Source organism: Bufo gargarizans, unplaced genomic scaffold (assembly GCF_014858855.1).
Source record: "Bufo gargarizans isolate SCDJY-AF-19 unplaced genomic scaffold, ASM1485885v1 fragScaff_scaffold_778_pilon, whole genome shotgun sequence".
NCBI lineage: Eukaryota > Metazoa > Chordata > Amphibia > Anura > Bufonidae > Bufo > Bufo gargarizans.
In genome coordinates, this window is record NW_025334185.1 from 136,584 (window position 1) to 164,153 (window position 27,570).

Below are 27,570 nucleotides of genomic sequence, written 5' to 3' on the forward strand. Positions count from 1 at the left end.
GTCTTTCTGCAGTGTGCAGACTGAACAGGAGGTCAGGGATCAAGACTGGGTGGAAGACGATGCAGGGGACGATGAGGTCCTAGACCCCACATGGAATGAAGGTCGTGCCACTGACTTTCACAGTTCGGAGGAAGAGGCAGTGGTGAGACCGAGCCAACAGCGTAGCAAAAGAGGGAGCAGTGGGCAAAAGCAGAACACCCGCCGCCAAGAGACTCCGCCTGCTACTGACCGCCGCCATCTGGGACCGAGCACCCCAAAGGCAGCTTCAAGGAGTTCCCTGGCATGGCACTTCTTCAAACAATGTGCTGACGACAAGACCCGAGTGGTTTGCACGCTGTGCCATCAGAGCCTGAAGCGAGGCATTAACGTTCTGAACCTGAGCACAACCTGCATGACCAGGCACCTGCATGCAAAGCATGAACTGCAGTGGAGTAAACACCTTAAAACCAAGGAAGTCACTCAGGCTCCCCCTGCTACCTCTTCTGCTGCTGCCGCCTCGGCCTCTTCTGCTGCTGCCGCCTCGGCCTCTTCTGCTGCTGCCGCTTCTGCCTCTTCTGCTGCTGCCGCCTCGGCCTCTTCCTCCACCTCTGGAGGAACGTTGGCACCTGCCGCCCAGCAAACAGGGGATGTACCACCAACACCACCACCTCCGTCACCAAGCGTCTCAACCATGTCACCGGCAGCGTTCAGCTCTCCATCTCACAAACATTTGAGAGAAAGTGTAAATTCCCACCTAGCCACCCTCGATCCCTGGCCCTGAATGGCAGCATTTCTAAACTACTGGCCTATGAAATGCTGTCATTTAGGCTGGTGGACACAGACAGCTTCAAACAGCTCATGTCGCTTGCTGTCCCACAGTATGTTGTTCCTAGCCGGCACTACTTCTCCAAGAGAGCCGTGCCTTCCCTGCACAACCAAGTATCCGATAAAATCAAGTGTGCACTGCGCAACGCCATCTGTAGCAAGGTCCACCTAACCACAGATACGTGGACCAGTAAGCACGGCCAGGGACGCTATATCTCCCTAACTGCACACTGGGTAAATGTAGTGGCAGCTGGGCCCCAGGCGGAGAGCTGTTTAGCGCACGTCCTTCCGCCGCCAAGGATCGCAGGGCAACATTCATTTGCCTCCTGTTGCCACCTCCTCCTTCTCGGCTTCCTCCTCCTCTTCTTCCACCTGCTCATCCAGTCAGCCACACACCTTCACCACCAACTTCAGCACAGCCCGGGGTAAACGTCAGCAGGCCATTCTGAAACTCATATGTTTGGGGGACAGGCCCCACACCGCACAGGAGTTGTGGCGGGGTATAGAACAACAGACCGACGAGTGGTTGCTGCCGGTGAGCCTCAAGCCCGGCCTGGTGGTGTGCGATAATGGGCGAAATCTCGTTGCAGCTCTGGGACTAGCCGGTTTGACGCACATCCCTTGCTTGGCGCATGTGCTGAATTTGGTGGTGCAGAAGTTCATTCACAACTACCCCGACATGTCAGAGCTGCTGCATAAAGTGCGGGCCGTCTGTTCGCGCTTCTGGCGTTCACATCCTGCCGCTGCTCGCCTGTCTGCGCTACAGCGTAACTTCGGCCTTCCCGCTCACCAGCCTCATATGCGACGTGCCCACCAGGTGGAACTCCACCTTGCACATGCTGGACAGACTGTGCGAGCAGCAGCAGGCCATAGTGGAGTTTCAGCTGCAGCACGCACGGGTCAGTCGCACTACAGAACAGCACCACTTCACCACCAATGACTGGGCCTCCATGCGAGACCTGTGTGCCCTGTTGCGCTGTTTCGAGTACTCCACCAACATGGCCAGTGGCGATGACGCCGTTATCAGCGTTACAATACCACTTCTATGTCTCCTTGAGAAAACATTTAGGGCGATGATGCAAGAGGAGGTGGCCCAGAAGGAGGGGGAGGAGGAAGAGGAGGAAGAGGGGTCATTTTTAGCACTTTCAGGCCAGTCTCTTCGAAGTGACTCAGAGGGAGGTTTTTTGCAACAGCAGAGGCCAGGTACAAATGTGGCCAGCCAGGGCCCGCTACTGGAGGACGAGGATGAGGAGGAGGTGGAGGAGGATGAGGATGAAGCATGGTCACAGCGGGGTGGCACCCAACGCAGCTCAGGCCCATCACTGGTGCGTGGCTGGGGGGAAACGCAGGACGATGACGATACGCCTCCCACAGAGGACAGCTTGTCCTTACCCCTGGGCAGCCTGGCACACATGAGCGACTACATGCTGCAGTGCCTGCGCAACGACAGCAGAGTTGCCCACATTTTAACGCTGTGCGGACTACTGGGTTGCCACCCTGCTGGATCCACGGTACAAAGACAATGTGCCCACCTTACTTCCTGCACTGGAGCGTGATAGGAAGATGCGCGAGTACAAGCGCACGTTGGTAGACGCGCTACTGAGAGCATTCCCAAATGTCACAGGGGAACAAGTGGAAGCCCAAGGCCAAGGCAGAGGAGGAGCAAGAGGTCGCCAAGGCAGCTGTGTCACGGCCAGCTCCTCTGAGGGCAGGGTTAGCATGGCAGAGATGTGGAAAACTTTTGTCAACACGCCACAGCTAACTGCACCACCACCTGATACGCAACGTGTTAGCAGGAGGCAACATTTCACTAACATGCTGGAACAGTACGTGTGCACACCCCTCCACGTACTGACTGATGGTTCGGCCCCATTCAACTTCTGGGTCTCTAAATTGTCCACGTGGCCAGAGCTAGCCTTTTATGCCTTGGAGGTGCTGGCCTGCCCGGCGGCCAGCGTTTTGTCTGAACGTGTATTCAGCACGGCAGGGGGCGTCATTACAGACAAACGCAGCCGCCTGTCTACAGCCAATGTGGACAAGCTGACGTTCATAAAAATGAACCAGGCATGGATACCACAGGACCTGTCCGTCCCTTGTGCAGATTAGACATTAACTACCTCCCCTTAACCATATATTATTGTACTCCAGGGCAGTTCCTCATTCAATCCTATTTTTATTTTCATTTTACCATTATATTGCGTGGCAACCCAAAGTTGAATGAACCTCTCCTCTGTCTGGGTGCCGGGGCCTAAAAATATCTGACAATGGACTGTTCCAGTGTTGGGTGACGTGAAGCCTGATTCTCTGCTATGACATGCAGACTGATTCTCTGCTGACATGAAGCCAAATTCTCTGCTATGGGACCTCTCTCCTCTGCCTGGGTGCCGGGACCTAAATATATGACAATGGACTGTTCCAATGTTGGGTGACGTGAAGCCTGATTCTCTGCTGACATGAAGCCAGATTCTCTGCTATGGGACCTCTCTCCTCTGCCTGGGTGCCGGGGCCTAAATATATGACAATGGACTGTTCCAATGTTGGGTGACGTGAAGCCTGATTCTCTGCTATGACATGCAGACTGATTCTCTGCTGACATGAAGCCAGATTGTCTGTTACGGGACCTCTCTCCTCTGCCTGGGTGCTGGGCCTAAATTTATGACAATGGACTGTTGCAGTGGTGGCTGACGTGAAGCCTGATTCTCTGCTATGACATGCAGACTGATTCTCTGCTGACATGAAGCCAGATTCTCTGTTACGGGACCTCTCTCCTCTGCCTGGGTGCTGGGCTTAAATATCTGACAATGGACTGTTGCAGTGGTGGCTGACGTGAAGCCTGATTCTCTGCTATGACATGCAGACTGATTCTCTGCTGACATGAAGCCAGATTCTCTGTTACGGGACCTCTCTCCTCTGCCTGGGTGCTGGGCCTAAATTTATGACAATGGACTGTTGCAGTGGTGGCTGACGTGAAGCCTGATTCTCTGCTATGACATGCAGACTAATTCTCTGCTGACATGAAGCCAGATTCTCTGTTACGGGACCTCTCTCCTCTGCCTGGGTGCCGGGGCCTAAATATATGACAATGGACTGTTCCAATGTTGGGTGACGTGAAGCCTGATTCTCTGCTATGACATGCAGACTGATTCTCTGCTGACATGAAGCCAGATTCTCTGTTACGGGACCTCTCTCCTCTGCCTGGGTGCCGGGGCCTAAATATATGACAATGGACTGTTCCAATGTTGGGTGACGTGAAGCCTGATTCTCTGCTATGACATGCAGACTGATTCTCTGCTGACATGAAGCCAGATTGTCTGTTACGGGACCTCTCTCCTCTGCCTGGGTGCTGGGCCTAAATTTATAACAATGGACTGTTGCAGTGGTGGCTGACGTGAAGCCTGATTCTCTGCTATGACATGCAGACTAATTCTCTGCTGACATGAAGCCAGATTCTCTGTTACGGGACCTCTCTCCTCTGCCTGGGTGCCGGGGCCTAAATATATGACAATGGACTGTTCCAATGTTGGGTGACGTGAAGCCTGATTCTCTGCTATGACATGCAGACTGATTCTCTGCTGACATGAAGCCAGATTCTCTGTTACGGGACCTCTCTCCTCTGCCTGGGTGCCGGGACCTAAATATATGACAATGGACTGTTCCAATGTTGGGTGACGTGAAGCCTGATTCTCTGCTGACATGAAGCCAGATTCTCTGCTATGGGACCTCTCTCCTCTGCCTGGGTGCCGGGGCCTAAATATATGACAATGGACTGTTCCAATGTTGGGTGACGTGAAGCCTGATTCTCTGCTATGACATGCAGACTGATTCTCTGCTGACATGAAGCCAGATTGTCTGTTACGGGACCTCTCTCCTCTGCCTGGGTGCTGGGCCTAAATTTATGACAATGGACTGTTGCAGTGGTGGCTGACGTGAAGCCTGATTCTCTGCTATGACATGCAGACTGATTCTCTGCTGACATGAAGCCAGATTCTCTGTTACGGGACCTCTCTCCTCTGCCTGGGTGCTGGGCTTAAATATCTGACAATGGACTGTTGCAGTGGTGGCTGACGTGAAGCCTGATTCTCTGCTATGACATGCAGACTGATTCTCTGCTGACATGAAGCCAGATTCTCTGTTACGGGACCTCTCTCCTCTGCCTGGGTGCTGGGCCTAAATTTATGACAATGGACTGTTGCAGTGGTGGCTGACGTGAAGCCTGATTCTCTGCTATGACATGCAGACTAATTCTCTGCTGACATGAAGCCAGATTCTCTGTTACGGGACCTCTCTCCTCTGCCTGGGTGCCGGGGCCTAAATATATGACAATGGACTGTTCCAATGTTGGGTGACGTGAAGCCTGATTCTCTGCTATGACATGCAGACTGATTCTCTGCTGACATGAAGCCAGATTCTCTGTTACGGGACCTCTCTCCTCTGCCTGGGTGCCGGGGCCTAAATATATGACAATGGACTGTTCCAATGTTGGGTGACGTGAAGCCTGATTCTCTGCTATGACATGCAGACTGATTCTCTGCTGACATGAAGCCAGATTGTCTGTTACGGGACCTCTCTCCTCTGCCTGGGTGCTGGGCCTAAATTTATGACAATGGACTGTTGCAGTGGTGGCTGACGTGAAGCCTGATTCTCTGCTATGACATGCAGACTAATTCTCTGCTGACATGAAGCCAGATTCTCTGTTACGGGACCTCTCTCCTCTGCCTGGGTGCCGGGGCCTAAATATATGACAATGGACTGTTCCAATGTTGGGTGACGTGAAGCCTGATTCTCTGCTATGACATGCAGACTGATTCTCTGCTGACATGAAGCCAGATTCTCTGTTACGGGACCTCTCTCCTCTGCCTGGGTGCCGGGACCTAAATATATGACAATGGACTGTTCCAATGTTGGGTGACGTGAAGCCTGATTCTCTGCTGACATGAAGCCAGATTCTCTGCTATGGGACCTCTCTCCTCTGCCTGGGTGCCGGGGCCTAAATATATGACAATGGACTGTTCCAATGTTGGGTGACGTGAAGCCTGATTCTCTGCTATGACATGCAGACTGATTCTCTGCTGACATGAAGCCAGATTGTCTGTTACGGGACCTCTCTCCTCTGCCTGGGTGCTGGGCCTAAATTTATGACAATGGACTGTTGCAGTGGTGGCTGACGTGAAGCCTGATTCTCTGCTATGACATGCAGACTGATTCTCTGCTGACATGAAGCCAGATTCTCTGTTACGGGACCTCTCTCCTCTGCCTGGGTGCTGGGCTTAAATATCTGACAATGGACTGTTGCAGTGGTGGCTGACGTGAAGCCTGATTCTCTGCTATGACATGCAGACTGATTCTCTGCTGACATGAAGCCAGATTCTCTGTTACGGGACCTCTCTCCTCTGCCTGGGTGCTGGGCCTAAATTTATGACAATGGACTGTTGCAGTGGTGGCTGACGTGAAGCCTGATTCTCTGCTATGACATGCAGACTAATTCTCTGCTGACATGAAGCCAGATTCTCTGTTACGGGACCTCTCTCCTCTGCCTGGGTGCCGGGGCCTAAATATATGACAATGGACTGTTCCAATGTTGGGTGACGTGAAGCCTGATTCTCTGCTATGACATGCAGACTGATTCTCTGCTGACATGAAGCCAGATTCTCTGTTACGGGACCTCTCTCCTCTGCCTGGGTGCCGGGGCCTAAATATATGACAATGGACTGTTCCAATGTTGGGTGACGTGAAGCCTGATTCTCTGCTATGACATGCAGACTGATTCTCTGCTGACATGAAGCCAGATTGTCTGTTACGGGACCTCTCTCCTCTGCCTGGGTGCTGGGCCTAAATTTATGACAATGGACTGTTGCAGTGGTGGCTGACGTGAAGCCTGATTCTCTGCTATGACATGCAGACTAATTCTCTGCTGACATGAAGCCAGATTCTCTGTTACGGGACCTCTCTCCTCTGCCTGGGTGCCGGGGCCTAAATATATGACAATGGACTGTTCCAATGTTGGGTGACGTGAAGCCTGATTCTCTGCTATGACATGCAGACTGATTCTCTGCTGACATGAAGCCAGATTCTCTGTTACGGGACCTCTCTCCTCTGCCTGGGTGCCGGGGCCTAAATATATGACAATGGACTGTTCCAATGTTGGGTGACGTGAAGCCTGATTCTCTGCTATGACATGCAGACTGATTCTCTGCTGACGTGAAGCCAGATTCTCTGTTACGGGACCTCTCTCCTCTGCCTGGGTGCTGGGCCTAAATATATGACAATGGACTGTTACAGTGGTGGGTGACGTGAAGCCTGATTCTCTGCTATGACATGAAGACTGATTCTCTGCTGACATGAAGCCAGATCGTCTGTTACGGGACCTCTCTCCTCTGCCTGGGTGCTGGGCCTAAATATCTGACAATGGACTGTTACAGTGGTGGGTGACGTGAAGCCTGATTCTCTGCTATGATATGAAGACTGATTCTCTGCTGACATGAAGCCAGATTCTCTGTTACGGGACCTCTCTCCTCTGCCTGGGTGCTGGGCCTAAATATCTGACAATGGACTGTTACAGTGGTGGGTGACGTGAAGCCTGATTCTCTGCTATGATATGAAGACTGATTCTCTGCTGACATGAAGCCAGATTCTCTGTTACGGGACCTCTCTCCTCTGCCTGGGTGCTGGGCCTAAATATATGACAATGGACTGTTACAGTGGTGGGTGACGTGAAGCCTGATTCTCTGCTATGGGACCTCTCTCCAATTGATATTGGTTAATTTTTATTTATTTTATTTTTATTTTAATTCATTTCCCTATCCACATTTGTTTGCAGGGGATTTACCTACATGTTGCTGCCTTTTGCAGCCCTCTAGCTCTTTCCTGGGCTGTTTTACAGCCTTTTTAGTGCCGAAAAGTTCGGGTCCCCATTGACTTCAATGGGGTTCGGGTTCGGGACGAAGTTCGGGTCGGGTTCGGATCCCGAATCCGAACATTTCCGGGAAGTTCGGCCGAACTTCTCGAACCCGAACATCCAGGTGTTCGCTCAACTCTAGTACAGATCTTGCACTGTAATCCAAGACTTCAGGTTTTATAGATTTTTTCTGCTCTTTCTGCCTAGTAAAATACAAAGATGGCAAAGTCATTACGGTCACTGGTGTAGGGCTTTTACAGGGCTAAAGCCCACCTTTCTCTTGCTCCTGAATAACTGATTTAACTGGTCATAGAATTAAATGGAAACAATGTGGCATCAGGGGAAGCTTGACACTGTCACCAGGAAACTGAAAAAAGTAAGTGGCACAAAGCACAGATTGCCGTTGCTTAGGTGACACCTTGGCACAGACCTCCCTCACATTGTTGGAAGTATTTACACATCTTATTAGTACTTATTTGCCTGACTGCTAGGAATCACCACATCATAATCCCTGAAGAAGGAAGCAGTGAATAAAAGGGAGCAGCCTAGTTATCTTCTCAACCAGAGATTCCAGAAACAACAAATGTTTTTTTGTTATATGTAGAGGTGAGCGAATTTCTAAAAAATTTGATTCAGCCGGTTCACCGAATTTTGCGAAAAGATTCAGTTTGATCCGAATTTGCAGTAACACGCATAGGGAGTCTGCTGTGAAACAATACTGTGAGTCTGCATGACATGCAGATGACAGGCGTCGCTCTTAGAATCACTGCGCACTTCACTTATTTGGGCAGTTATGGGGCCAACACTGACCAAATATTTCAAGTGTGAACTCGGCCTTACAGGTCAATGTTAGCGCCAGGTATAAAGACCTGTGCAAGATCCACTATAGCGTGAAAGAGCGCACTCCTTTTACACCGTCGTCAGCTGATTCCACATAGATGTCTACAGAACCTGTTCTATTAAACGCTTATACAAGTAGAGCCCCCGACAGAGTGGAGAGGGGGTCAGCAGTAAGTGTGTGTTGATGTCACTGATTATTTTGCCCTTCCTCTGATCCGTCAAGACAATAACTCCCAAAAAACCGGATCCTGTCTGTGGAGCATCCGCCTTCACTCTGTCAGCATTTGGTCAGTAATCCATCAGTATTGCTAAGGCCCAAAAAAAAAACAGGAGTGGATCCAAAACAGAGATGACACGTAAATGGAATATTTGCATGTCTTCTGTGTTTTGTGCCCACTCCTGCTTTTGGCTACCAAATCACAAACCAATTCTGATGCAAAATAGGGACCATGTCATGCAGGCATTACAGCTGTCACATAGACGGGATCTGTTGTGCATCTAATTTTTCCTTCCTTCTGACAGAACAGAAGAAGTGTCAAATAAATGGTGATGTCAGCCATGTCGAAAGACAAAACAGTGGCCCAGTCATGAAGTGGGGAGGGTGGGAACAGCATGATAAGTCCACAGAGTGGCCCTATGACATAGTGGTGAGGAAGCAGCATAAGGAGACCACAGAGTGGCCTAATTACAGAGTTTGGAGGTGGCAGCAGCATCAGGAGGAGGCCACAGAGTGGCACAATGACAGTGTGGAGGTGGCAGCAGCATCAGGAGGCCACAGAGTGGCACAATAACAGAGTGTGGAGGTGGCGGCAGCAGCATCAGGAGGCCACAAAGTGGTACAATGACAGAGTGTGGAGGTGGCAGCAGCATCAGGAGGCCACAGAGTGGAAAGGTGACATAGTGTGGAGGTAGCAGCAGCATCATGAGACCACAGAGTGGCAAGGTGACATAGTGTGGAGGTGGCAGCAGCATCAGGAGACCCCAGAAGGCAAGGTGACATAGTGTAGAGGGGGCAGCAGCATCAGAAGACCACAGGGTGACCCGGTGACAGAGTGGGCAGGTGGGTGGCAATACCAGTACCAGCTGAAGATGGTGGGTGAAAGAAGGAGCACTTGGCATCATATGTGTGGTATCAGGTGATGGGTGGGCAGCATCAGAATAGTAGCTCAGGCAGTGTCACTGCCTTTGCTGTGTGCGCTGTGACACTTTTGCCACGCTTGCAGTTGCCCTGGCAATGTGTTGCTTTTATGGCATGTGGTGGCAGTGTCTCGGCTTTTGGTGTGTGCACCGTGACATGGTTGCCACCTATGCAGTTGCCGATGGCAACATGTTGCTGTTATGGCAGTGTATGGGCTTTTGCTGTGTGCGCCGTGACATGGTTGCCATGCATGCTGTTGCCTGTGGTAACGTGTTACTTGTTGGCTGGTGTGTGCACTTCCCCTTTTAGTGGTATCCTCCCTCTGTCTGGTGCTGGAAGGGTTAATTCCCTGACTGGGTGTGGTCACTAGGGTTTTATCCCCTGTGGCTCCCTGGCTGGTGTCAGTTGTACTTCAGCTGTCTTTTTTGCTGGAGCTCTGCTCCAGTCCAGGGTGTTCTATCTGCCAAGTCCTTGAGGGCCACCTTGTAGGACATCGATGTCATCTGCGATGTAATTTCTTTGTCTCCCTTATCCTCTGTGTACCCAACCTCACCTGTTGTATGTTTGGTGTGGCTTTATGTTTAGGGTTTGTTGTATGTCTTGTTTGTTGTTACATGTCTGGGATGTTGTTGGCGTTTGTCCCTACATGTGTGCAAGACGTTACCCTGTGTGTGTTGTACCTCTGGAAGGGGGCTGGTTTCCCGGAGGGCTGAACCATAAGTCTGTATGCAGTGCTGCCTGGGGTTGCAGTGCACCTTGCTGTTTCGGGCCCAGGCAGAATCAGGAGTGCTGGATACCTGTGTGTGGTGTTGTTTGTACGGTGTCCTATTTGGTGTGTGGGCACCTGTACTTTTGCACGGGTTCCAGTCGTGGTGGCTGCGGCAGGTAAGTATGTTTCTGGTGTTCTTACCTGCCGACTCTGTTGCTGCATATTGTCTTTTCCATTCCCTGCTGCTAGGCCATTTGAGACTCCTGTTCATCTGTGTCTGGGAAGAACAGGTTGTCTCTCCCCTGCTCCTATGTGAGGGATTATCAGGGTGACTCAGGGCCATAGGTATCCTCGTATGAGCCGTCCTACCATCCAGGTCCGCTCATACGGTGAGGAGTTAGCGTGAGGATTAGGGACGCTTTAGGAGGTGACCTGCTCCCTGATTCCGGTGTCCTGGCCTAGTTGCGTCTCCTTTATACCTGACATTGTACGTGGGTGTTTTTCCCCACTCCTCACTGTGACAGGCAGGTAGCCAGAAGAAACCGGTCTCTTTTGTTAAAGTGTTGGTGTGGCACCATAGATGATCTAGTCTGATGCATTAGGCATTGATGGGTGGAAATCCTGGCAGATCCACACCTGATTTATCTTGACAAAGGTCAGTCTCTCCACATTTTGGGAGGACAGGCGAATTCTTCTTGGGGTAACTATTGGCCCCCGCTGCACTATACATCCGCTCTGATGCCACACTATTGGACTGGGCAGGACAGCTTCTCCAGGGCAAACTCTGCCAGTTATGGCCACAAATACAGTTTAGCTGCCCAGTAGTCCAGCGGATCTTCAATATGGGGTGGCTGTCCAAGTATGCCACCACCTGCTGGTTCAGGTTCTGCTCCAGGTCTAGCTGCTGCTGCTGTTGAGTCGTTTCTTCACTAGGCGGGTGAAGAAAGCTGCTCATCAGCGACTCTAGACTTAAGTTGCTGCTGATGGAGCTGTAACTGCTCCTACCCCCCCACCCTGTCATAGAAGCCATGACAGAGGAACGTGAGCGCTAAGGACCCCCCCTCTCAGACCTGCGAGAGGATGGACAATGGCGCAGAGACTCAGCGGCCAACTGACTACATAGGATGTCTCTATAGTAGTTCAGCTTGTCCTCCCTCTGGCTGAGGGAACAGAAAAGGACAGAGGCAGGTTGAGGACAGGTGAGGACACTGGGCCTGCTCCCAGGACATGCTAACTAAGGGTTGTGTCTGACGAACTGGCTGGGAGTGTCTGATGTCACTTGGAATGAAGTGGATGACCAAGTCAACCATTCAAGAACCGCTAGGTTGCTGGTCAAGACACGACCGCTAGATGACAAATAAGACATAGAAATATTTCCTTGTAACAACCCCTGTTAATGGCTGTATCACACAGCACTTGCACCCCAATAAGAAGAACGGTTTGCTGCAATGGCAATTTGGATCCGCAGTCAGTGCAGCAAGGTGTAATAGGATTGTTCCTATTCCCCAGGCTGTAACCTCCCCTACTGAACCCTGTCCTGCTTCAGTACTGTGGAATGGTTCCTCCCTATCCTTTCCCTGAACTTCTATACAGCAAAATAAAAGTTTCAAAGTCTTTCCTAGCACTGTCCCTAGCGCCTGCTGATGTCTCTCCCTGCACTAAGTACACTGAAAAATGGCTGAATACAAGATGGCTGAGGCTATTTATAGGGCTGTGACATCACAGGGCTGGCTGGCTGCTGATTGGCTGCATGCATGGCATTGTGGGTGATCCCACGTTCCCATAATTCCTTGCTTCATGTCCTCCCACATGCAGCAGCCATTTTAGGAAAAAATTTGATTTGTTGCCACAAAGCGTGAGGAAATTCGGATTCGGTGCGAATCAAATTTTTCCTGAAATTCGGATTGAATTCCACTTCGTCAACTTCGATTCCCTCATCTCTAGTTATATACAGCATAAAGGTAAATATAAAGGTAAACCCGAGTACAACAACGCACCAAGACACATAGAGTTACTAAACACCAAACATTTTATCTAATCTTCACCCACTGGACACATGAACAAAAATTTAGTCCAGACCATGCAATGGAAAGACTAAAAATAATTCCTTCACCAGACATAACATCCCCCATAATTATATACAGTCCTGTCATTCTGGGGTGTTATATACAGTCCTGTTATTCTGGGGTGTTATATACAGTCCTGTCTCTCTGGGGTGTTATATACAGTCCTGTTATTCTGGGTGTTATATACAGTCCTGTCATTCTGGGGTGTTATATACAGTCCTGTTATTCTGGGTGTTATAAACAGTCTGTTTATTCTGGGGTGTTATATACAGTCCTGTCATTCTGGGGTGTTATATACAGTCCTGTTATTCTGGGGTGTTATATACAGTCCTGTCTCTCTGGGGTGTTATATACAGTCCTGTTATTCTGGGTGTTATATACAGTCCTGTCATTCTGGGGTGTTATATACAGTCCTGTTATTCTGGGTGTTATATACAGTCCTGTTATTCTGGGTGTTATAAACAGTCTGTTCATTCTGGGGTGTTATATACAGTCCTGTTATTCTGGGGTGTTATATACAGTCCTGTTATTCTGGGTGTTATATACAGTCCTGTTATTCTGGGTGTTATAAACAGTCTGTTTATTCTGGGTGTTATATACAGTCCTGTTATTCTGGGTGTTATAAACAGTCTGTTTATTCTGGGGTGTTATATACAGTCCTGTCATTCTGGGGTGTTATATACAGTCCTGTTATTCTGGGGTGTTATATACAGTCCTGTCTCTCTGGGGTGTTATATACAGTCCTGTTATTCTGGGTGTTATATACAGTCCTGTCATTCTGGGGTGTTATATACAGTCCTGTTATTCTGGGTGTTATATACAGTCCTGTTATTCTGGGTGTTATAAACAGTCTGTTTATTCTGGGTGTTATATACAGTCCTGTTATTCTGGGGTGTTATATACAGTCCTGTTATTCTGGGGTGTTATATACAGTCCTGTTATTCTGGGGTGTTATATACAGTCCGTTTATTCTGGGGTGTTATATACAGTCCTGTTAGTCTGGGGTGTTATATACAGTCCTGTTATTCTGGGGTGTTATATACAGTCTTGTTATTCTGGGGGTGTTATATACAGTCCTGTTATTCTGGGGTGTTATATACAGTCCTGTTATTCTGGGATGTTATATTCAGTCCTGTTATTCTGGGGTGTTATATACAGTCCTGTTATTCTGGGGTGTTATATACAGTCCTGTTATTGTGGGGTGTTATATACAGTCCTGTTATTCTGGGGGTGTTATATACAGTCCTGTTATTCTGAGGTGTTATATACAGTCCTGTTATTCTGGGATGTTATATACAGTCCTGTTATTCTGGGTGTTATATACAGTCCTGTTATTTTGGGTGTTATATACAGTCCGTTTATTCTGGGGTGTTATATACAGTCCTATTAGTCTGGGATGTTATATACAGTCCTGTTATTCTGGGGTGTTATATACAGTCCTGTTATTCTGGGTGTTATAAACAGTCTGTTTATTCTGGGGTGTTATATACAGTCCTATTAGTCTGGGATGTTATATACAGTCCTGTTATTCTGGGGTGTTATATACAGTCCTGTTATTCTGGGTGTTATAAACAGTCTGTTTATTCTGGGATGTTATATACAGTCCTATTAGTCTGGGATGTTATATACAGTCCTGTTATTCTGGGGTGTTATATACAGTCCTGTTATTCTGGGTGTTATATACAGTCCGTTTATTCTGGGGTGTTATATACAGTCCTGTTATTCTGGGGTGTTATATACAGTCCTGTTATTCTGGGGTGTTATATACAGTCCTATTAGTCTGGATGTTATATACAGTCCTGTTATTCTGGGGTGTTATATACAGTCCTGTTATTCTGGGGTGTTATATACAGTCCTGTTATTCTGGGGTGTTATATACAGTCCTGTTATTCTGGGGTGTTATATACAGTCCTGTTATTCTGGGGTGTTATATACAGTCCTGTCATTCTGGGGTGTTATATACAGTCCTGTTATTCTGGGTGTTATAAACAGTCTGTTTATTCTGGGGTGTTATATACAGTCCTGTTATTCTGGGTGTTATATACAGTCCTGTCTCTCTGGGGTGTTATATACAGTCCTGTTATTCTGGGGTGTTATATACAGTCCTGGTATTCTGGGGTGTTATATACAGTCCTGTTATTCTGGGGTGTTATATACAGTCCTGTTATTCTGGGGTGTTATATAAAGTCCTGTTATTCTGGGGTGTTATATACAGTCTTGTTATTCTGGGGGTGTTATATACAGTCCTGTTATTCTGGGGTGTTATATACAGTCCTGTTATTCTGGGGTGTTATATACAGTCCTGTTATTCTGAGGTGTTTATATACAGTCCTGTTATTCTGGGGTGTTGTATACAGTCCTGTTATTCTGGGGTGTTATATACAGTCCTGTTATTCTGGGGTGTTATATACAGTCCTGTTATTCTGGGGTGTTATATACAGTCCTATTAGTCTGGATGTTATATACAGTCCTGTTATTCTGGGGTGTTATATACAGTCCTGTTATTCTGGGGTGTTATATACAGTCCTGTTATTCTGGGGTGTTATATACAGTCCTGTTATTCTGGGGTGTTATATACAGTCCTGTTATTCTGGGGTGTTATATACAGTCCTGTCATTCTGGGGTGTTATATACAGTCCGTTTATTCTGGGGTGTTATATACAGTCCTGTTATTCTGGGTGTTATAAACAGTCCGTTTATTCTGGGGTGTTATATACAGTCCTATTAGTCTGGGATGTTATATACAGTCCTGTTATTCTGGGGTGTTATATACAGTCCTGTTATTCTGGGTGTTATAAACAGTCTGTTTATTCTGGGGTGTTATATACAGTCCTATTAGTCTGGGATGTTATATACAGTCCTGTTATTCTGGGGTGTTATATACAGTCCTGTTATTCTGGGTGTTATAAACAGTCTGTTTATTCTGGGATGTTATATACAGTCCTATTAGTCTGGGATGTTATATACAGTCCTGTTATTCTGGGGTGTTATATACAGTCCTGTTATTCTGGGTGTTATATACAGTCCGTTTATTCTGGGGTGTTATATACAGTCCTGTTATTCTGGGGTGTTATATACAGTCCTGTTATTCTGGGGTGTTATATACAGTCCTATTAGTCTGGATGTTATATACAGTCCTGTTATTCTGGGGTGTTATATACAGTCCTGTTATTCTGGGGTGTTATATACAGTCCTGTTATTCTGGGGTGTTATATACAGTCCTGTTATTCTGGGGTGTTATATACAGTCCTGTTATTCTGGGGTGTTATATACAGTCCTGTCATTCTGGGGTGTTATATACAGTCCTGTTATTCTGGGTGTTATAAACAGTCTGTTTATTCTGGGGTGTTATATACAGTCCTGTTATTCTGGGTGTTATATACAGTCCTGTCTCTCTGGGGTGTTATATACAGTCCTGTTATTCTGGGGTGTTATATACAGTCCTGTTATTCTGGGGTGTTATATACAGTCCTGTTATTCTGGGGTGTTATATACAGTCCTGTTATTCTGGGGTGTTATATAAAGTCCTGTTATTCTGGGGTGTTATATACAGTCTTGTTATTCTGGGGGTGTTATATACAGTCCTGTTATTCTGGGGTGTTATATACAGTCCTGTTATTCTGGGGTGTTATATACAGTCCTGTTATTCTGGGGTGTTATATACAGTCCTGTTATTCTGAGGTGTTATATACAGTCCTGTTATTCTGGGGTGTTGTATACAGTCCTGTTATTCTGGGGTGTTATATACAGTCCTGTTATTCTGGGGTGTTATATACAGTCCTGTTATTCTGGGGTGTTATATACAGTCCTATTAGTCTGGATGTTATATACAGTCCTGTTATTCTGGGGTGTTATATACAGTCCTGTTATTCTGGGGTGTTATATACAGTCCTGTTATTCTGGGGTGTTATATACAGTCCTGTTATTCTGGGGTGTTATATACAGTCCTGTTATTCTGGGGTGTTATATACAGTCCTGTCATTCTGGGGTGTTATATACAGTCCGTTTATTCTGGGGTGTTATATACAGTCCTGTTATTCTGGGTGTTATAAACAGTCTGTTTATTCTGGGGTGTTATATACAGTCCTGTCTCTCTGGGGTGTTATATACAGTCCTGTTATTCTGGGGTGTTATATACAGTCCTGGTATTCTGGGGTGTTATATACAGTCCTGTTATTCTGGGTGTTATATACAGTCCTGTTATTCTGGGGTGTTATATAAAGTCCTGTTATTCTGGGGTGTTATATACAGTCCTGTTATTCTGGGGGTGTTATATACAGTCCTGTTATTCTGGGGTGTTATATACAGTCCTGTTATTCTGGGGTGTTATATACAGTCCTGTTATTCTGGGGTGTTATATACAGTCCTGTTATTCTGAGGTGTTATATACAGTCCTGTTATTCTGGGGTGTTGTATACAGTCCTGTTATTCTGGGGTGTTATATACAGTCCTGTTATTCTGGGGTGTTATATACAGTCCTGTTATTCTGGGGTGTTATATACAGTCCTATTAGTCTGGATGTTATATACAGTCCTGTTATTCTGGGGTGTTATATACAGTCCTGTTATTCTGGGGTGTTATATACAGTCCTGTTATTCTGGGGTGTTATATACAGTCCTGTTATTCTGGGGTGTTATATACAGTCCTGTTATTCTGGGGTGTTATATACAGTCCTGTCATTCTGGGGTGTTATATACAGTCCGTTTATTCTGGGGTGTTATATACAGTCCTGTTATTCTGGGTGTTATAAACAGTCTGTTTATTCTGGGGTGTTATATACAGTCCTGTCTCTCTGGGGTGTTATATACAGTCCTGTTATTCTGGGGTGTTATATACAGTCCTGGTATTCTGGGGTGTTATATACAGTCCTGTTATTCTGGGGTGTTATATACAGTCCTGTTATTCTGGGGTGTTATATAAAGTCCTGTTATTCTGGGGTGTTATATACAGTCCTGTTATTCTGGGGGTGTTATATACAGTCCTGTTATTCTGGGGTGTTATATACAGTCCTGTTATTCTGGGGTGTTATATACAGTCCTGTTATTCTGGGGTGTTATATACAGTCCTGTTATTCTGAGGTGTTATATACAGTCCTGTTATTCTGGGGTGTTGTATACAGTCCTGTTATTCTGGGGTGTTATATACAGTCCTGTTATTCTGGGGTGTTATATTCAGTCCTGTTTATTCTATAATTCCTATTATGATCTGTGATGTTTTGAAGTCTTAGTAGTGACCCGGGTGTCGTTGGTTGTTGGCAGCGGTCATATAATGGGTGAGTAACACGTATTGGCGGTACCTGTATAAGTCGTTAGGAAACACTTGTGATTGTGCTGTGGATTAGTTTCCACTCCTTATTCCTTTACATGGAGTGTTTTTGGTATAATGAGGTTTTCATGGAAACCTTTTTCTACATACACAAAGTCCTGTATATATAGAGGAGGAGGCTGCCGGTCAGACATCACTCCGCTCACAATGGCAGCGTACACGAGCCTCCTCCTGGTGATCGCCCTCTGTGCCGCCACAGGTAAGACCCTGCAGGATGGGTACACTGCTAGAATGATGGGGGGTGTAGTGCTGTGTGGACTGTATACCGGATAAGATACACAGCCCAGCAGACAGTATCACACAGGATAGGATTAGATACACAGCTCAGCAGACAGTATCACACATGATGGGATTAGATACACAGCTCAGCAGACAGTATCACACAGGATAGGATTAGATACACAGCTCAGCAGACAGTATCACACAGGATAGGATTAGATACACAGCTCAGCAGACAGTATCACACATGATGGGATTAGATACACAGCTCAGCAGACAGTATCACACAGGATAGGATTAGATACACAGCTCAGCAGACAGTATCACATAGGATAGGATTAGATACACAGCTCAGCAGACAGTATCACATAGGATAGGATTAGATACACAGCTCAGCAGACAGTATCACATAGGATAGGATTAGATACACAGCTCAGCAGACAGTATCACACAGGATAGGATTAGATACACAGCTCAGCAGACAGTATCACACATAATAGGATTAGATACACAGCTCAGCAGGCAGTATCACACAGGATAGGATTAGATACACAGCTCAGCAGACAGTATCACACAGGGTAGGATTAGATACACAGCTCAGCAGACAGTATCACACAGGATAGGATTAGATACACAGCTCAGCAGACAGTATCACATAGGATAGGATTAGATACACAGCTCAGCAGACAGTATCACACAGGATAGGATTAGATACACAGCTCAGCAGACAGTATCACACATGATAGGATTAGATACACAGCTCAGCAGGCAGTATCACACAGGATAGGATTAGATACACAGCTCAGAAGGCAGTATCACACAGGATAGAATTAGATACACAGCTCAGGAGACAGTATCACACAGGATAGGATTAGATTCACGGCTCAGCAGACAGTATCACACAGGATAGGATTAGATACACAGCTCAGCAGACAGTATCACACAGGATAGGATTAGATACACAGCTCAGCAGACAGTATCACACAGGATAGGATTAGATACACAGCTCAGCAGACAGTATCACACAGGATAGGATTAGATACACAGCTCAGCAGACAGTATCACACAGGATAGGATTAGATACACGGCTCAGCAGACAGTATCACACAGGATAGGATTAGATACACAGCTCAGCAGACAGTATCACACATGATAGGATTAGATACACAGCTCAGCAGGCAGTATCACACAGGATAGGATTAGATACACAGCTCAGAAGGCAGTATCACACAGGATAGAATTAGATACACAGCTCAGGAGACAGTATCACACAGGATAGGATTAGATTCACGGCTCAGCAGACAGTATCACACAGGATAGGATTAGATACACAGCTCAGCAGACAGTATCACACAGGATAGGATTAGATACACAGCTCAGCAGACAGTATCACACATGATAGGATTAGATACAGCAGCTCAGCAGACAGTATCACACAGGATAGGATTAGATACACAGCTCAGCAGACAGTATCACACAGGATAGGATTAGATACACAGCTCAGCAGACAGTATCACACAGGATAGGATTAGATACACAGCTCCGCAGACAGTATCACATAGGACAGGATTAGATACACAGCTCAGCAGACAGAATCACATAGGATAGGATTAGATACACAGCTCAGCAGACAGTATCACATAGGATAGGATTAGATACACAGCTCAGCAGATGGTATCACACATGATAGGATTAGATACACAGCTCAGCAGACAGTATCACACAGGATAGGATTAGATACACAGCTCAGCAGACTGTATCATACAGGATAGGATTAGATACACAGCTCAGCAGACAGTATCACATAGGATAGGATTAGATACACAGCTCAGCAGACAGTATCACACAGGAGAGGATTAGATACACAGCTCTGCAGACAGTATCACACATGATAGGATTAGATACACAGCTCAGCAGATGGTATCACACAGGATAGGATTAGATACACAGCTCAGTGGACAGTATCACACTGCTTAGATACATGACTGTATGTGACCTGTGACTTCCCTTTCTCTGCAGCTCTCTCTCTGCAGTGCTTTACCTGTACATCCCAATCTTCCAACGATCATTGTCTGACACCGGAAAACTGCACCAGCAGCGACAAGTATTGTCAGACGTCTGTGGCATCCGTCTCAGTCGGTGAGTTCAGTATCTCAGTTTTATCACCTGGGGCCCCGAGTCATCACAGCCGGGTATTTGCCTTCAATAGCTGCCCATTAGTGTTGATCGAGCACCAAAGTGCTCGGGAGCTTTGGACGAACACATCGTATGATCTTGTTCTACCGAGCACCCGAGCACAATGGAAGTCAGTGGAAGAACCCCAGGCACCCCCTGCTCGGAAGAGGAGAGGGTGTCTGGTTCACAAAATAGGTTAGAAATTGATGCAAACCCCATCAAAATGGTTTGGAAACAGCATTAGGAGGATAGCTGGATGCGTCTTGGACTCCTAATATCTATGACATACAATAGACAACCACACAAAGGCTGTATGCCAGTAGCCAGTTATGTGAAACGCTGTTTCCAAACCATTTTGATGGCGTTTCCATCAATTTCTAACCTATTTTGTGAACCAGACACCCTCTTCTCTTCTTCAGAGCAGGGGGCGCCTGGTTTGATGCTCGGGTCTCCCATTGACTTTTATTGTATTAAATTGTACTCGAGCACCCGCAGTATTCGGCCAAGCACTCCGATGTGCCGAGCAGTTCAGCCGAGCATTCTCGCTCAACACTACTGCCCATATGTAATTATATACAACCCTGATAATACCAGGTTGTCACAGCCCCGCCCCTTTTAGTAAGTTTACTTTATAAAATGTTGTTTTTCCTTGCAGCTGGGGCTTCGGCTGCCACCATCAATAAGATGTGTGCCGTGTCCTGCACTGCCTCCAGCACTAACGTCCTTGGCGTCTCCAGCTCCACCACCTGCTGCTCCACCGACCGGTGTAACACCAGCGGCAGCACCAGCCTCCAGTCCAGCTATGCCGCCATCATCCTGGCGCTGGGATCCATCCTGACAATCCTGAAGAGCTCAGTCCTGTAACCTCAGGGACGAGCGGTTCACTGATCAGCTATTGCTATGGGAATAAAATCTTTAATTTGGTATCTCTGCTTGCTGTTACTGAATGGAAACCTCCCTGTTTGTATCAATAAACTGAATTCTCACACAGATCTAATGCTTCTCACCCCTGAAGGTTTGTTTCAGTTGTATCCAGTCCAGACATTGTAAGGGCTCATGCACACGACCACTGTTGTTTTGCGGTCTGTTTTTCACAAGGTTTTTTTTCTCTGATTTAAGTCCTCTTCCGTTCCGTTATTCCACAAAACATATCCGTATGGTTTCCGTATGAGATCCGTTTTTTGCGGATCGGAAACAGAAACAGTAACTTATTAATCACCAAACACATGAGCAATATGGACAGGGCAGAGCATTTCTACAGTATGGATCCGCAAAATACGGATGAAATACGGATGACATACGGATGTGTTCCGTGTGCGTTCTGTATTTTTGCTGACCCATTGACTTGAATGGGGCCTCGGACCGTGATTTGCGAACAATAATAGGACATGCACTACTTTTTAGCGGAACGGAAATACAAAAAAACGGAATGCACACTGAGCACCTTCCGATATTTTTGCAGACCAATTCAAGTGAATGGTTCTGCACACGGTCCGCAAAAAAACCTGAACGGAAGCGAAAAGAAAATACATTTGTGTGCATGAGCCCTAACTGTCAGGACAGTTGCTGATGTGTTTAGGTCATAGAGGACACAATTGTAACGAACCCTCTGCTGTGTGAACAGGACCTGGTCAAGAAATATGTCCCAGAGATGACGGCCTCAGGTTGCCTCCATGTGGAGCCCATACAGTAGTAAAAAGATGGACAGTCCAGGGAGGGGACCCCTACACACACGAGGGAGCTCATTTCTGAAAAGTGCAGAATGTCACTGAAAGTCATTTTCATACAGAGGCCGACTCTTCTCAGCCATTACTGAGCCTACAGTGGTTCCACCCAGTTTTCCATAGATCTGAGTTTATATGTCAGTCTTTACTGCACTTCTGTCATGCTATTCATGTACCAGAAAACTCAGGATTTAGAAAGCTGTAGGTTTATGGAATATTGTTGCCCTCCCATAAACTGCAAATACCAGGATTACTGTTATAAGCAGAAATATAATGTCAAAACATATGTTGCGGCCACGATCAATGCTGCGGTTGTTTGCAGGAGGTGTTAGGGATTACAGCGAGGCAGCGGGAGATGATGTGATCGTGTTTGTCAGGTAAATAATGGCGCAGCTCTTGTCACTGATACTGGGATAACTGAACCTCAAATCAATCTCCAAACAGGAGAAACCATGGACAGGCGGAGAAGACTATGCCTGATATGATACTGAAGGATGAATCATTGCACCCTGGGCAGATCTCGGCTTCAGGACTCTAAGAAAGCTGGGTGTAAAACAACATGGTGTAAGAGGGTGCACCACATGTGTCACACTCGCCTTTTGGTCAATTGTATAATGTTTTTCCATGCATAGAATGTAAGCCTGCAATATTAACTGTTGCCACTAGATGGCTCTGCAGAAGCATAATCCATAAATAGAGGCTGTCAGCAGGAAGTGGGTCAGTGTGTGGCTGATACCACTGGAGGAAGAAGTCTGCGGTGCTGAGGAGAACAGAGAGCTAGCACGGAGGGGTGCCTGAGGTAAGGGCCTGACAACGGAGGAGCGACAGAGAGAAGTGATGTTGATAAAGTGAGCCCTGGAGAGGCGTGCTTGTGGATGTTGAGAGATGATGGTGCAGATGATGACAGTGAATTTTGCTAAGTAAACATTGATGATTTTGGCATCAGTTGCGGTTATCTGAGCCACTATGTACCTAGGTTTCGATCAGTTCTAGAGTAGAAGTCAATGGAGCACAGAGAGGGTTCAATGTCTAGGGCTTTATTTGCCATGAGGAACTTGAGTGTTCATGTATGTATGTAGTGGGTGTGCATACCTCCCAACATTCCGGGATCCTGCAGGATTTCAGTGGCTGTCCCTCAGTCCCGGAACTGCTGAGGTATATCCATAAGACGCAGAGACAGCAGATTGTAATGGTGAAGCAGAGAGCCTTCCATTCAGCAGCCGGCTCTCCACAGCAGCACGATGACCTCAGTCATGAGCTGTGATCATCGGAGGAACCGGGTGAGAATTTACTGTTTTGTTTTTGCTTTTTTACTTCCTCTGAAGAGGGCACATATCTGGACATAACTACTGTGAGGGGCACATATCTGGACATAACTACTGTGAGGGGCACATATCTGGACATAACTACTGTGAGGGGCACATATCTGGACATAACTACTGTTAGGGGCACATATCTGGACATAACTACTGTGAGGGGCACATATCTGGACATAACTACTGTGAGGGGCACATATCTGGACATAACTACTGTGAGGGGCACATATCTGGACATAACTACTGTGAGGGGCACATATCTGGACATAACTACTGTTAGGGGCACATATCTGGACATAACTACTGTGAGGGGCACATATCTGGACATAACTACTGTGAGGGGCACATATCTGGACATAACTACTGTGAGGGGCACATATCTGGACATAACTACTGTGAGGGGCACATATCTGGACATAACTACTGTGAGGGGCACATATCTGGACATAACTACTGTGAGGGGCACATATCTGGACATAACTACTGTGAGGGGCACATATCTGGGCATAACTAGTGTTAGGGGCACATATCTGGACATAACTACTGCGAGGGGCACATATCTGGACATAACTACTGCGAGGGGCACATATCTGGACATAACTACTGTGAGGGGGCAGATATCTGGCCATAACTACAGTGAGGGGCACATATCTGGACATAACTACAGTGAGGGGCACATCTGGGCATAACTACTGTTAGGGGGCACATAACTGGCCATAACTACTGTGAGGGGCACATATCTGGCCATAACTACTGTGAGGGGCACATCTGGGCATAACTACTGTGAGGGGGGCACATATCTGGACATAACTACTGTGAGGGGGCAAATAACTGGCCATAACTACTGTGAGGGGCACATCTGGGCATAACTACTGTGAGGGGGCACATATCTGGACATAACTACTGTGAGGGGGCAAATAACTGGCCATAACTACTGTGAGGGGCACATATCTGGCCATAACTACTGTGAGGGGCACATATCTGGCCATAACTACTGTGAGGGGCACATATCTGGCCATAACTACTGTGAGGGGCACATATCTGGCCATAACTACTGTGAGGGGCACATATCTGGCCATAACTACTGTGAGGGGCACATATCTGGCCATAACTACTAAAAAATAAAAATAAACTCTACGGCACATCCAAAGCAAAACGTGTGTTTATTCACCAGAAAGCGACGTTTCAGTTCTCTCAATGGGACCTTTCTCAAGCAGCGACAAATATACAATGGTGTTTCAGACATGTAGAAAGGCCATTAGGCCTGAATTTGTGGGAGGAGTTAGTCCCCTACTTAAACACCCAGCCCCTACTCACCTCTGCCGTTTGGGCGGCACGGTGTGTTTCGGTGGTCCGGTCTTGGCTCTCCAGCCTAATCGTAAGTCACTGCGCTACTCCCGGTCCCCACCACACCGCACGGTGGTCTCATCAAGGGACCGGAGCGCACATGTCGGAAATTCACAGGGGACCACCCGCGGTCCCCCTCACGTCAGCATCTAGGCGGTTTTCCGTGCACCCGCCTGGGGTGGGGAGGGTTATCATGCTGTTCTCACTGTGCCGCAGCACGTGGGAAAGTCTAGTTCTGCATAGCAGACCTACCTTCCACAAACTTTCATTCTTTGTATCAAATCGCATACTCAGTTTGGCCTGTCAGCGCCACCTAGTGGCTCTTAGGTGTATTTTCTGTCTTTCCACATTGTGTATTTCCCCGGCACCTAACTATAGCAGCAGCTAGTAGCACACTTAGGCTACTTTCACACTAGCGTTCTGAACGGATCCGCTCATATTAATGCAGACGGAGGCTCCGTTCAGTACGGATCCGTCTGCATTAATAACTTTAAAAAAATTCGCAAGTGCGCAAGTAGCCTGCGCGGATCCATTCAGACTTTCAATGTAAAGTCAATGGGGGACGGATCCGCTTGAAGATTGAGCCATATGGTGACATCTTCAAGCGGATCCGTTCCCATTGACTTACATTGTAAGTCTGAACGGATCCGCACGCCTCCGCACGGCCAGGCGGACACCCCAACGCTGCAAGCAGCGTTCAGCAGTCCGCCTGTCCGTGCGGAGGCGAGCGGAGCGGAGGCTGAACGCCGCCAGACTGATGCAGTCTGAGCGGATCCGCTCCATTCAGACTGCATCAGGGCTGGACGGCTGCGTTCGGGTCCGCTCGTGAGCCCCTTCAAACGGAGCTCACGAACGGACCAGCGAACGCTAGTGTGAAAGTAGCCTTACTTGGAAGTCACCACGCAATAACTGTTTGCACAATAGTATACTATGCCTTTACGTACAAAATTAAGCTCAGCCCTGTAAAATAAGCTTTCTTTTTTCTCCACAGATCGTACTGTGTAATTTATAAAAAACAAACAAAAAATATAGCGTCCCTGGCCGTGCTTACTGGTCCACGTATCTGTGGTTAGGTGGACCTTGCTACAGATGGCGTTGCGCAGTGCACACTTGATTTTATCGGATACTTGGTTGTGCAGGGAAGGCACGGCTCTCTTGGAGAAGTAGTGCCGGCTGGGAACAACATACTGTGGGACAGCAAGCGACATGAGCTGTTTGAAGCTGTCTGTGTCCACCAGCCTGAATGACAGCATTTCATAGGCCAGTAGTTTAGAAATGCCGGCATTCAAGGCCAGGGATCGAGGGTGGCTAGGTGGGAATTTACACTTTCTCTCAAATGTTTGTGAGATGGAGAGCTGAACGCTGCCGTGTGACATGGTTGAGATGCTTGGTGACGGAGGTGGTGGTGGTGGTGTTGGTGGTACATCCCCTGTTTGCTGGGCGGCAGGTGCCAACGTTCCTCCAGAGGCGGAGGAAGAGGCCGAGGCAGCAGCAGCAGAAGAGGCCGAGGCGGCAGCAGCAGAAAAGGCTGAGGCGGCAGCAGCAGAAGAGGTAGCAGGGGGAGCCTGAATGACTTCCTTGGTTTTAAGGTGTTTACTCCACTGCAGTTCATGCTTTGCATGCAGGTGCCTGGTCATGCAGGTTGTGCTCAGGTTCAGAACATTAATGCCTCGCTTCAGGCTCTGATGGCACAGCGTGCAAACCACTCGGGTCTTGTCGTCAGCACATTGTTTGAAGAAGTGCCATGCCAGGGAACTCCTTGAAGCTGCCTTTGGGGTGCTCGGTCCCAGATGGCGGCGGTCAGTAGCAGGCGGAGTCTCTTGGCGGCGGGTGTTCTGCTTTTGCCCACTGCTCCCTCTTTTGCTACGCTGTTGGCTCGGTCTCACCACTGCCTCTTCCTCCGAACTGTGAAAGTCAGTGGCACGACCTTCATTCCATGTGGGGTCTAGGACCTCATCGTCCCCTGCATCGTCTTCCACCCAGTCTTGATCCCTGACCTCCTGTTCAGTCTGCACACTGCAGAAAGACGCAGCAGTTGGCACCTGTGTTTCGTCATCATCAGAGACATGCTGAGGTGGTATTCCCATGTCCTCATCATCAGGAAACATAAGTGGTTGTGCGTCAGTGCAGTCTATGTCTTTCACCGCTGGGGAAGGGCTAGGTGGATGCCCTTGGGAAACCCTGCCAGCGGAGTCTTCAAACAGCATAAGAGACTGCTGCATAACTTGAGGCTCAGACAGTTTCCCTGGTATGCATGGGGGTGATGTGACAGACTGATGGGGTTGGTTTTCAGGCGCCATCTGTGCGCTTTCTGCAGAAGACTGGGTGGGAGATAATGTGAACGTGCTGGATCCACTGTCGGCCACCCAATTGACTAATGCCTGTACCTGCTCAGGCCTTACCATCCTTAGAACGGCATTGGGCCCCACCAAATATCGCTGTAAATTCTGGCGGCTACTGGGACCTGAGGTAGTTGGTACACTAGGACGTGTGGATGTGGCAGAACGGCCACGTCCTCTCCCAGCACCAGAGGGTCCACTAACACCACCACGACCATGTCCACGTCCGCGTCCCTTACTAGATGTTTTCCTCATTGTTATGGTTCAGCACAACAACAAAAATATTATTTGGCCCAATGTATTGTATTCAAATTCAGCGGGATATAAATTTGAGGCCTAGTATTTAGGCGCTGGGTGACCGGTATGGATTTACTGACAGAATTAGACTTGGAAATGCACAGTAGCGTGTGTGTGAAGTTATTCTGAATGACCCTATGTGCACCTTGAATATTATATACCCTTTTTGGGATAGATTTCAAATAGCTCTGATACAGCAGAAACCACTAAATTATGAAATTGCTAAATTGGGAATTGTATTTCAACCCTGAACAAAAAATGTGCTTTGACGGACACTAAATAACTTGCCCAGCCACAACAGGACAGCGGTAACAACAGATTTAGCGGGATATAAACTTGAGGCCTAGTATTTAGGCGCTGGGTGACCGGTATACGT

General features: G+C 47.5%; 1 protein-coding gene across 1 annotated transcript; it reads left to right on the forward strand.

The window, feature by feature from the left end:
• Positions 1 to 17,847: 17,847 nt before the first annotated feature.
• Positions 17,848 to 21,163, forward strand: LOC122922840 (lymphocyte antigen 6E-like). Its single transcript, XM_044273592.1, has 3 exons — positions 17,848 to 17,976; positions 20,016 to 20,135; positions 20,827 to 21,163. Exons 1-3 carry the CDS (start codon positions 17,925 to 17,927, stop codon positions 21,033 to 21,035), a joined length of 381 nt encoding a protein of 126 aa, XP_044129527.1. The 5' UTR covers positions 17,848 to 17,924; the 3' UTR covers positions 21,036 to 21,163.
• Positions 21,164 to 27,570: the final 6,407 nt, after the last annotated feature.